At 44.3% G+C, this 12,937-nt stretch overlaps 1 protein-coding gene across 4 annotated transcripts in view; it reads left to right on the forward strand.

The window, feature by feature from the left end:
• The window catches only part of RBM25 (RNA binding motif protein 25), a 1,759,384-nt gene that overhangs the window by 1,141,106 nt on the left and 605,341 nt on the right, over positions 1-12,937 (forward strand). For all 4 annotated transcript variants that reach the window (XM_044074670.1, XM_044074671.1, XM_044074673.1 and 1 more), the window contains exon 8: positions 5,516-5,599. In XM_044074670.1, the coding sequence (XP_043930605.1) occupies positions 5,516-5,599 (84 nt within the window). The remainder of the gene's footprint in view (positions 1-5,515; positions 5,600-12,937) is intronic.

Consider the following 12,937-nt stretch of genomic DNA (forward strand, 5'->3'; position numbering starts at 1 on the left):
GCTTTGAATCCTCACCACTGGCACTGGAGAGGGACGTTCACTTAGAACAGAAATGGATAACACCCAGTATTTCCAGCTGTCTGCATCAAGTACATTTTCCCTTAAGAGAACACGGAGAACACACTCGGTCCGGGGTCTGGCTTTCTCTCTCTCTTTCTCTCTCTGTCCAGGTCCACTGTAAGATTCCCCATTGACACAGCTGTAGAGTTGAGACCTCAGCCGAGTGACCAAACCAAGTTTTCCATCTTCCTCTCTGCGAAACCAATGCTTCATATCCCTGCTGCAAACAACACAAGTACTTACAGAAATTAAAATATTCCGTAAAACACCAGCCACAATGAAAAGTTTATTTATATTTAGTAATAAATAAGAAAAGAACATTAAGATTCTGAATATCTATTTACAGTAAACAGAGTTCAATCACAGGAAATATTAAAATAAATAAATAGATTCACACAGATAAAGAAAAAACATTACTTAATTAATCTCACTATATTTTCCTAACTGATCTGAGGAATTACTATATACTAGAGCAAGGCAAGATGACATAGGTGAAAGGGTCATTCTGTCAGGTTCCAAAAACAGACTTGAATGAGACTTCAGTCTCACCTAGTTTTAAAATGTCATTTTTAGTGATGGATTACAGAATGACATCACATACATCTGTCTTCTGCTCCCCATGCTACCCCCTTGGCTAGAAGCTGTCTGGATTTAGCATCTTTGTGTCAGTAATACACACCCATACACACAAAGCCTTGCTAAGATCTGCTGCAGCTCCTGAAAGTTATAAAACAATTTTAAACCTCTACCCTTCCAGAGTAGTAATTAGTTCACCCTAAAGACAATGTAGAAAGCTTCCTTGTACAGACTTTTTGTCTCTGGCTGCATTGAGAATTGTGCGATACAATCTTTTTGACCTAAGCTAGATAATTTATTTTCAAACTATTTTCAAAGTTAAGTGGATTGAGATGAACCTTTTCTCTTCAGTATTCTCTGTTAAAACATATGCATATAAACAGTTGAAGTAATACATGCATATTCTTTTTTCTGTCCAGCAGGGCACACTTTTGGTACATTTTTAACACAAGCAGTTTTACAAATATATTTTCAACACAAACATCTGTACAAATCAGTTTGTTATACAAGTGACTTCTAATTCTTTACAAAATTCCAGCTAGCTGTGCTGGCATATGTTATACATCCACTACCCTACTTCTCCTGGCATAGCTGGCAATACCTCACGTTGTCACAAACCAGATCTTACCCCCTGTGCAGAAAGCCCTTGAGAGTTTGGGAATGGGAGATCTCTTCAGACCATTTTCTAATTGCGACTATGGGGAAAACCATAGTGCTGGCAGACAAATTAAGCAGATCTATTCTGATGCCTTATGAGTGGTCTCGCAGTCAGTTGGTAGTGAATATCATCATCAGACATTGAGGCCAACCTTGCTGCAACCTGTTTGCCATCCCTCTCAACAAGTGCAGCAAGTACTTCGCTCTGCTCCCCCATCAGGGGGAGTCACTGAGAGACTGTCTGCTTCATGCCTGGCCCTCGGGTCTCCTTTATGCTTACCTTCCTCTTCCACTGATTCCAAAATTCTTACAAAAAGCAAGCAGGTTGGAGATCTCAGTAATCCAAATTGCCCCTTACTGACCTCTACAAGTATGGCTTCATTTTTTACGGTCACATATTTGTTATTCTCCAAGGATACTGTAACCTGTTCAAGATCTCCTGTCTCACCCATCAGGGATTCAGCATCCCAACCTTCATGTCCTCAAGTTAACCGCATGGTTTCTCCACTTACAGTAATATTTAGGCAGTCCAGGCTGTCCTCCCCAGTTCACGATATTATTTTGACTTCCCATAAAGTTTCTACCAAGAAAGTCTATAGAAGCAAATGGAAAAGGTTTTCTTTTTGGGCTTCTGACCAGAACAACAACCCTTTTTTAGTTCCAACTTCTGCTATTCTAATCCTTTGTAAAGAAAGGGCCAGATGTTCTTTGTGTTTCACTGTTGCAGTCATCACACTTAGGTTATCTGCCTGCAGGTAGCCCTCAGTCATCCTGAATACCAGAGTCTTGGGATTTCTGCGTCTGATGCCGTCGCCCCTTCAATGACATCAGGGGTTATAAAACATGCAGCAGACGCTATTACATCAGTCTTTCTTGCTGAGAAGGAGCCCGAGGCAGTTCACAAGTGCCTGTTGGCTACTACCTGAAATTTTAATTTTTCCGAGTTTCAGACCTGATGTCTTCTAAAGCTAAGTACCCCTTTGGAGATTCTTTTTTCTTGCTCTAACCGATGTCAGAAAAAATTAACAATTGTCTTGCCTGTGGAAAGCAAGTACCTCAGAGAGATTTTCCTTCTTACTGCGTCACCTGTTTAGGCCCATATCACGAAGTCCCTCGCTGCCGGTTTTGTGCCTATTTTAATGCCCGAACCATTCGTCATTGGGCTATTTTTGTAGCTAAATTCTTTTGCTCTCATTCTCCGTATTCCTAAATGGCTTCAGTAAGCCATCCGACTACCGATCTTCCAAAAAAGCGCAAATACAAAGACAGAGACAGACCGCATAGGTCAAAAATTGCTGATGCTTCCGTTAAGCTAGTCGCCAGTCCGCCGGTACTCAGTGAGGTGCCTTTGTAGCCCCTGATGCCCACTTCTACATATTCGCAGGCCTCTGCTGAGACCCGTTCGGAATCCGGTATGCAGACAGACAACACCACAGTTATGTGGTACGTAAATTAGCAGGGGGGGAACCCATTCCTACCCACTCTTCAGATTAGCCATGGCTCTGTGGAACACAGCCTTGAGCAATCAAGTGCACCTGCAAGCTTAGTTCCTGCCAGGCACACTAAATTCATTGGCAGATGACTAGCAGAAATCTGATGGACCCACACGAGTGGAAACTGGAACCCCAGATATTCAAGCTTCTGATCCACAGGTGGGGGGCACCAGAGGTGGACCTCAGTTCTGAGGGGAAGCAAAGTCAGTTGAGCAAATATTGTACCAGAATTACCCACAGCCAAGCATGGAAAGTGGATGCCCTATCCTGTACATGGGAAAACCTCTCAATCTTTGCCTTCCCCCCTCTGGTCCCGCCTCTTGAAGCTTCTACTAAAGATCAAACAGGACAGGCCAAGGACAATCCTGATTGCACCAGACTGGCCACGCCAGCACTAGTACCCAGTTTTATGCAATCTGACAGTAATGCCACCCCGGCACCTGCATCAGACCCCTCCTTGCTGTCCCAGCAGGAGGGACAGATTTTGCATCCTCAACTGCAAACCCTGAACCTAGCAGCCTGGCTCATTCCCTGAATACATCACCAAGAACCCTCAGCAAACAGGTGCTAGATGTCATCCTTGAGGCCAGGAGGCCTAGGACTAGGAAATCCTATTCAGAAAAATGGAAAAGATGCTGTTCTTGGAGCCAGTCTCAAGGAAAGAACACAGCCGTGCCCACCTTACCTCAAATCCTAGATTATCTAGCACAGCTGCTCCACAAAGGCCTGTCCTTCTCATCAGTTAAGATTCATGCCTCTGCCATCTCAGCTCATTACAATACTGAGCCACCCCTCTTCTCTCACCCTCTGATCATACAGTTCCTGAGAGGAGCTAACAATTTAAGACCTCCCAAGGAGAGCTCCCACTCCTGCCTGGGACCTTAACTTTGTACTAGAGAAGCTCACGCTTCCCCCTTTTGAGCCTGCTGCTACAGCAGTTAAAATTCCTCTCTTGGAAAACAGCATTACTTCTAGCCATCACTTCAGCAAGAAGAGTGTCTTAGTTACAGGCTCTTATGGTTGTGGAACCCTTCATTATCTTCCATGCGGACAGGGTTTCCCACAGGACTAACCCAACATTTATGCCCAAGGTGGTATCCAGTGTGGCTTTAAACCCATCTATCCATTTACCAACCTTTTTCCCTAATCCTCAGAATAAAGGGAAAGGATCCTGCATTCCTTGGACGTGCACAGACTGCTCAGGTTCTACCTTGACAGGACTAAGCCTTTCAGAAAAACTGACCAGCTGCTAGTCAGCTTTGCTACAGGGGCAGAGGGCAAGGCCATTTCAAAACAAACTATTTCCAAATGGATAGCACACTGCATCCATTTCTTCTACAACACCATGGAAAACCTATCTCACAGAGGATCAAAACTCATTCCACTAGGGCTACCTCAACTTCTACAGCATTTCTCTGCCACCTGGAGTTCTGTACACACCTTCACCAAGCATTAACACTTACCTGTCTTTTCTAAATCCAGAGCTGGATTTGCCACAGCAGTCTTACAAGGCCTGCTAGCCAGCCCTAATACTTCTTGACTGCCTCCACCCTTTCTCAGCTTTGGGAATCAACCCAAGTGTGATGACTGCAACAGTGAAACACGAACATACAGTTGTGTACTTACCATAAATGTAGATGTTCGAGTGTATTCACTGTTGCAGTCCTGGTCACCTTTCCTCCAGCCCCCTGACTTCTCTATGCCTTCTACCTTTACTCTTTTTGGCCATGTCTTATGGCTATGGTATTTACTTTTTACTGGAGGTGTTCCACACATTGTAATTGCTTCCTTTTTTGGGGGCTTCTGACATCTGGGGCAAGCAAAAGTGATGTAATGGCATCTGCTGCATGTTTTATTCCCCTGATGACCTGACGTCATGGAAGAGGTGACAGCATCCGACGCAGAAATCCCAAGACTCTGGTATTTCGGCCGACTGAGGTCTACCTGCAGGCAGATAACCCCAAGTGTGATGACTGCAACAGTGAATACACTCGAACATCTACATTTGTGGTAAGTGTACACAACTGTTCTTGCCAGGTTTGAGCCCTGTCTTTATTTCTGTCTATCCTATTTCTCTTGGACAAGTTGAAGATTAGGCAGTAAACTCGACCTGAGGCAGTGGGGATGGAGTAGAGCAGTATGGGTAGAGGGGAGGGGCTTGAGATCTGCATCCGAAGTCTAGTGTATGCGGCCAAGTTGGATCACAGTATTGGATCTGAACCCATTAGTGAGGAAAAGTGAAGATGGACAACACAGATGCCAAGTTATGGTGAGTACATAACTTAAAATTATGGTAAGTAGCCTCACATAGCTGTATTTTCCTTTGGTGGTAAAGTACTTCAGAAAGGACTGCAGTGTTGCTGCCTGATCTTTTTTTCCTTTGTTGGTAAAGAACTTCAGGCAAGACTGCTGTATTATACCCAGGTACTTTCTATACCAATGAATCCTTGTCCTTTGCTGTGTGGTGGACAAGCAACTATTACTGTACTTTAGCAGCTGTAGCAAGATGCTTATTATTATTGTTAACAGTTGTTTACATTCTGTCTTGCTTCTTACTTTAGTTAATTTGACAGTAATATTGTTGATTTATAATTAAGCCGTGGCGCTTGAATTTGTTGGGAAAGGAAGGCAGGTGTTAACATGTATTTTCCTTGTCACGCCTCATTAGTCTTGTTCTTAAGCAGTTATGTTTGATGGTGTGATTTCAACCTCTGCTTATTCTTTTGTAGGAGGATATAAATGCCATTGATATGGAAGATGATAAACGGGACCTTATATCACGTGAGATCAGTAAATTCCGAGACACGCACAAGGTAGTATTCTGTTTTTTGTTGATACGTTGTATAGCCTTTACAAAAACAGTGTTTGGTATCACACAAATTAGGTTTTAATTGAATCAGTTGCAATTAGTTATACTTATACAAGGCATGCATTTTATTAGTAGTTTTTTCTACCTCTTAGTTGTTCACTAGCAAGAAGTTTGTCCTTTGCATGAAGACTGAGATTGTCAGGTTTATTTAAGATGGCTGTTAGTTTTATCTTTAAAACTTATTTTCATGGCACTGCCAATTATATGTTCTTCAGTGATTAGTTTGCAGTTCTGCTTCTTTGTGCCATGTGCTTTTGCAGTTCTGTTCTTTGTCCCCCATCCAAGAACTTGGAATAGATTAATTACCATACACAGCCACTGTGATTATCATTAAAAAAAATAGTTAAGTAGTTAGCCTTGCATTTTTATTTTTTCACATTTGTATGCATTTGAGAGGTCAGGGCAGTGGTAACAATAGTTAATCAAATTTAGATGCTTAGAAGAAAAAATGTACACTCCTTCAAAGCTAATCTATTCATTGACCCTCCCCCACACCATTATGATAGAGATCATATGGTGACTAAAGCAAGATGACACACACTGCTGTTGGGGATGTAACGTGGATTGCTTGTAAGTATCAGTTTTAATTTATTTTTTATATATTGTTATGGATACCCCCTCCATAAAATGTGCAAAGGGGCAACTGGCTTTTGGAATTCCATCCTTTCATATATGTTCGACTTGGATATTTTTCTTTAGGAGGCCTTTACTGCTTTGCTTAGTCATTTGTGACCTTGGGGAGAGGGGCTTTTCTTGATTTTTTTTATTGGCTTCATATTTTAATTTACGGTTTTGTTAAAGTACTGTATTTATTAGTAGCTACAGCATATAACTGAACCAGATTGATGTCTTACCCACAGCCATTCTTTTTGTGTGACCCACAGCAAGTCACATAATCTCAGTCGTTTTGTCTTTCCTGACAGTAAATGTGGGTGGAAACGACCACATGTAATACATATTGCATCCAGGTGGTGTTGGACTGGGGCAGTGAACGGTAAGGACAGAACACTGTTATTAAAATTGAAGTAATAATAATGGCCTTTGTAACAAGTTTGAGGTTTAAGGGAACGGTTCTGGAGCACTGCAGTAGCTTTTGGTTCATACTGTTGCTTGTAAATGCCTTTTGCGTTAGAGTTTTTTTTATACATGTAGCAGTTTTTTGTAGAGTACGTCACCATTCTGCAGTTGGTAATAAGTTACACAATGCACTGTCATTTTACACAAAGGCATTAGTTAACTGATTGTATGCATACTTGAAAATTACTTTTTGTTTACATCTCCCTTGAAAAACATTAGTCAAAGCTTTCTGATACTGTAAAGTGAAGACCAGCAGCTATGTATGCTTGCTGTATGACATGTATTAACAAACTTTACTTTAACGCATTTTACAATCTTTCAAGTGGACAACAATTTGCTGAACCTTTGGTGGGAGGGGGTTGCATATTCATTTTTTTCTTCACATAAAAGTAATAGAAAGTTTAGAGTCATATAACCTACAGCAGACATTACTGCACAAATATTAAAGCATGGATGAAGTGGTTTCTTAGATTCAGTTTGATAATTTTCATATTGTAGTTTAATTTGTTACAGAAGAATGATCTTAGTTTGAGTAGTCCACTGTATTGGATGGGACAGTAGAATACTTCTGATGTTCTGTAGTCCTATCTCACTTTCATTCTTACATATGGGTTCGAAGCAGATCTTCGCCTCCAACTCGGCCTATTACAAAGCTCAAAGTCTCTTAGTTGGCTCGTGGCTAGGTAGGTAATCCCATAGTGCACTAGTACAATCCCCAGATCTCGTTTGCCGCGTCTACGAGTTCAGAAGTGCTTCTTGCTTGGCCAAGTTCAAAACCTTTTTCATTATTATTTATTTTTACTGATATTTTAGCTAGTTTTACTTAATATTAGTGTTAGTTGTTATATAGATAGTGTTTAGAAGCGTTTTCACTATTTAGTTTTTTGAAAACTTGTTGGCCGTTTGGCCTTTGTTGTTCTCTGTGTGGTGTCCTGTGTGCTAGTTCTAATACATTTAATATTACTTAGGTCCACTTTTGTTTAGGACCATGTTTTTTGACTTTTCATACTTTATATTGTGTGTGCAGTGTTGTTGTACTACCTTTTGACACAGTTTATATATCTGCAGGTCTGCATTCGTATTAGGGCCTTGTTTTCTGTTTTTATAGATTGAGGATTGTGTGCAATGTTGTTTATCTCGTACTCTGCCTGCTGTTTAAACTTTCTGGTTTTCTCCAGCTTAGCCTCTTTCCATCTAGGTCCATTTAAGTTAGAGGACCTAGTCCTCTGTTATCTTTGAATTTTTTCTCACAGGGCTAGGCCTGTTTAAGTTAGAGGACCTAGTCCTCGTATGTTTGTTGTGTACCTTGTTTATAGAGCTCTAATAAATATGTCTAAATTAGAGTCCAAAGATCACAAACCTTCGGGTTTTAAAAAAGTGCTCCCAGAAGATGTCAATTACAGATGGCCACAGTAATTGTGTTTATTGCTGCAGAGCCATTCACTTGCAAGAAACTTGTTCATTCTGCCATTCCTTTAGCTCCAGAGTTCTCCAGGTGCGGAAAAACAAGTTAATTCTGAAAGGTCTCCTCAAGCCTTCCTTCGAGGAAGACTTAGCAAGCTCTTCTTCCTTATCAAAATCCCATTCATCCAGAAAAGAGAAGGTCAAGTCGGCCAAGAGGCATTCTCCGGCGCCAACTAGTGTATCGGAACCTCCTCAGAAACTATTGAAAATGGATAGAATTTCTACCTCATCGGCTCCACTGTCCTCTGAGTCGGTCGAGGTAGTCAATGTTGGCACTACAGTGTCGGCCCCAAGCCTGTCGGAGCAGACTACTGAAAAATTGCATCGGACCCAGTCCAGAGATCTTTCCCCGGCCCCCCCCAACCTTAAGATCTCCAATTTTACAGAGATCCAGATCACCTACCCTGTCATCCAGATCCACCTTGAGCCTGTCAGAAGAAGATGTGGAGAGAGTAGTGCTTCGACACTTGAAGTCATCTGCTTTGCCCAAATTGTTGTTGGCTCCCGACCCAGTCAGTTCCAGTGCCACCTGAGTCCATTCTCCCTGTTGTTCTTCCGAGCCGAGTCGGGCCTTCGGAGCTGGAGATTTTGGTGCCGCTTGTTGTGGAACCCTCGGTTCCAGCTCCCCTTGTAGCTGTCTTGAAGCCGAGTTCCTCTCCGACACCTTCGGCACTGTCCATGGTGTCTAAGAGCCGAAGCTCACCATTTGGCCCGACAGGGACACTTGGACCCGAACCTCTTTGGTGCAGAGTCTCCCTCTCGGTGCTTCGGCTAGGGTGAGCTCGGACCCTACATCCATCTCAGAGCCAGTCGCTCTGGAGCCGAGGACTACCTCAGTTTCCTCGGAACCGGGGTTGTCTTCAGAGCTGGAGAGATCTGCTTTCGAGATGATGAGCTTGTTGTCTCGCTCATCAGCTCTGCGCAAGGGCTCCGATACTCTTCCCCCTCAAGCACCAACCTCTGTCTCAGCACTTTCTCTCTCTCGACAGCAGAGACCCGCAGCCTGAGGAGCCCCCCTTGGGTGGCCCCCAATCTTCCGAGATCTCCCCAGAGTACCCTTCTGAGAAGCCCCCATGGAAGAGAACATGCAAGAGGAAGCATGTAGACTCCCTGGATGAGTCCATCACTTCAGACACTGACCTCGAGGAGTCAGAAGGGTCCCCCAAGTTGTCCTCTGATGATGTCTCCTTTGTAGACATCTTAGAGATCCTGAAGCAGAGAGGCGGCTGGCCCACTGTCACCCTTTCTGATGAGGAGTCAGTGTACCTGAAGGCTTTTGGGTCTCGGCCTTCAGCCTCTTAGATGTCTCCACCTTTTGATGTACTCTTAGACCTGGTTAGTCGAAAGGTGTGGGATACTCCTGATGCCGTGGAGCCAGTCCCCGGAAGACCCAATAAATTTCTCTCTGCCCCAAAAAGAGAAAGAGGTTTTGTCCAAGGGCATGCCTGTAGATGCCATGGTGGTGGCGGCGGCCACTAAGAAGGAGCTAGTGGAGACTTCATCTGTCCATCCGCCGAACAAGGAGTCTTGAACGATGGATAGCTAGGGGAAGCGTATCTTTTCTTCAGCGGCTTTTACCCTCAGATCTCTGAACTGTCTCACACATTTTACTAGGCTTCAGAGAGATCTCCTCATGGAGTTAGGAGATGCTGTTCAAGGTGCATCTACTGAAGGAGTCCCTGAGAAGGTGACTGCTCAGTTGTCCACCTTAAATTCCATTGTGAACTCCTCCGAGGCTGATCTCCTATGCAGCCGAAAGAGCGAGCAGGGCAGCAGGTTCAGGAGTTTCCCTTAGGAGACTCTCCTGGATACGCTTATGTAATTTTGCGGAGTCTTTCAAGTTTACCTTTACCAATGCACCCTTTGACGGTTCTTCATTGTTTGGACCTAAGGTAAAAGATACACTCACCAGGTGCGAACAAGAAAGGAAAACTCTCTGCCGTGGGAGTATGTTTCACCGTCCCTTCTAGACCATATCCCAAGGTTCAGAGAGGTGGTAAGATGTGGTTCAAGAAGTCCCAGAGATTTTTCCCATATGCACAGGGTGATTCCTTCGTCAGAGGCAGAGGAGGAGGAGCTAATTGTAGACGCCCTAGAGGCGGGGTGGGGGGGGGTCCGCAAAACCAGGGTGGCCGCGATTCTTTTCGAGGCCGTCCCTATCAGCACTCCTGATGTGGGGCCCGGCTGCCCTTCTCTGGAGCCAGTGGGGGGTCGCTTATCTTTGTATCCAGAAGTCTGGCTAAACATAACCCAAGACAAATGGGTGCAAAGAATAATCACCACTGGTTACTCCATACCCTTTTTCTTCCACCCCACACTCCCAAGAAGATCCCAGATTTCCACCCAATCACAGGGATCAAGCAACTGTAGAAGTGCAAAAGTTGCTTGCAAAGAGAGTCATCCAAACCATCCCCGCAGACCAAATAGGATTTGGAACTTATTCCATATTCATTTTAGTGCCAAAACGTGCAGGGGACTGGAGACCCATCTTGGATCTCACCAAACTAAACAAATCCGTAAAGAAGGCCAAGTTGTTCTGGATGGTGACATTGCAGTCTATACTCCCTCTGTGAGGGAAAGACAATTGGATGTGCTCCATAGAACTCCAAGATGCGTACTACCATATAAAACTGGACAGAGCATCAAGGAGTCATTTACGCTTCCGGCTGGGAGCCATTCATTACCAATTTTGTGCTCTGCCCTTTGGTCTCACCACAGCCCCCAGGATGTTCACCAACTGTATGGCAGTAGTGACATCTCACCTCTGATGTCGTGGCTTCCAAGTGTTTCCTTACCTGGACGACTGGCTCCTGACCTCCAGCACCAGGCACATACTCCTACAAACCAGAGATTTGACCATCCAGCTCTGTTCCCAGCTGGGGATTACAATAAATTGGGAAAAGTCTGCCTTATCGCCCTCTCAATTTGTGACTTTTATAGGCGCAGAAATAGACACAGTCGCCATGCTAGCTTGTGTATCTGCAGACAAAATTCAAAACCTCAGGCAACAAATTGTCAGTCTACTTCCTCTACAAAAAGTTAAGGCAAATACCGTGCTGAAACTCTTGGGGACCATGGCCTCCACCATAACACTAGTCCCTCTAGCCAGATTGCATATGCAAATTCTCCAATGGCTTCTATCTTCCCACTGGTCCTTTAAACAACAGTAGCTCACCATATCATCATAACAGAGTCTTGCAAAAAAGACCTTCTTTGATGGATTCAACCCGTCCAGCTGACAACAGGCACTCCATTTCTTTCTCGCCAACCCATTGCTACTGTGACCACAGATGCCTCACAGATGGGGGGGGCATTATCTAGGCAGGGCTATCCAAGGCACATGGCAAGATCACGAGGCTCACCTGCATATCAGTGTCCTAGAGATGAGAGCAGTGCTTCTAGCATTGCAAGCATTTCACGACTTTCTTCTTCTAGGGACGATAGCAATCCATTCGGACAATATGTCAGTGGTATGGTATCTAAAGCAATACTGCGGTGGTGGTGCTGCAGAAGCGCTGTCGCCTGACAGTAAGACGTTATCCCGTTCGATTCTCAGCTAAAGTGTCTTCTGTGTGGAGCCATGCGTGAATGGGCGTACCTTCGTTGAAGGTTGTGCGTCAGGGCTGGCAACTCGGTATGTAAAAATCTACTGCCAATCATTAGCGGACCGGAGTTCCACTGTGGCGACTCCTAACCGGGAAAAGCCGAAAGACACAACAACAACATGGTATCTAAAGCAAGGAGGAACCAGATCTTACCCCCTTTATCGAGAGGCTCTTCGTGTTTGAAAGTAGGCGATATCTTCCCAACGCTTTATAGTAGCAACACATATCCCAGGGACAACCATTGTGATAGCCGACAAGCTCAGCAGGGCAGTCTTGATGCCTCACGAGTGGTCTCTGAATCAGGAAATAGCGGAACAGATCTTACGCAAATGGGGACAGCCTTGCTGTGATCTCTTTGCCAGTCTGATCAACGCCAAATGCAGCAGCTACTTCTCCCTCATCTCCCCTCTGGGGGAATCACCGAGACACGCACATGTTCACGATTGGCCCCTGGGACTCCTTTATGAATTCCCTCCATTTCCGCTCATATCCAAAGTGATACAGAAAGCAAAGTTATTGGGAAGCAAAATGTTTCTCATCACTCCTTACTGGCCTCGCCAGATTTGGTTCCCCTTTCTTGGGCCTCATCTACTAAACGATCCATGGACTCTGGACCTAGTGTCAGACCTCTTGGCACATGTCAGGCTCCCTTCACCCCTGCCTCCACACCCTCAACTTGACAGCGTGGCTTCTCCACTTCCATCCCTAATCAGGCTTCATGATTTTTCATCTGCTGTGACCCACATCCTTACGTCTTCGCATAAACCTTCCACTAGGAAGTTATACACTAGCAAATGGAGAAGGTTTTCTGTCTGGCCTAAAAAAAGAAATGTAGATCCTTACACAGCATCCACCCCTATGGTTTTAGAATTTTTCTCTGAACTTTTCCATCAGGGTTCAGCTGCTGCCACAATTATGGCCCATTTGGCAGCGATGTCTGACTTTCATTTGGGACAACATGAATCTAACCTGATGTCCCACAGATTATATAAAACCTTCCTTAAAGATGCTATTTTACTGAGACCCCCCTTTCAAGAACCTGTATCTTCTTGAGATCTAAACTTCGTTCTGTCCAAACTAACTTCCCCGCCTTTTGAACCCGCACATTCGTGTCTATTGAAGTTTCTGTCTTGGAA

This window comes from Protopterus annectens, chromosome 6.part0 (genome assembly GCF_019279795.1).
Source record: "Protopterus annectens isolate FY-2018-M chromosome 6.part0, PAN1.0, whole genome shotgun sequence".
In the NCBI taxonomy this organism is placed as follows: Eukaryota; Metazoa; Chordata; order Ceratodontiformes; family Protopteridae; genus Protopterus; species Protopterus annectens.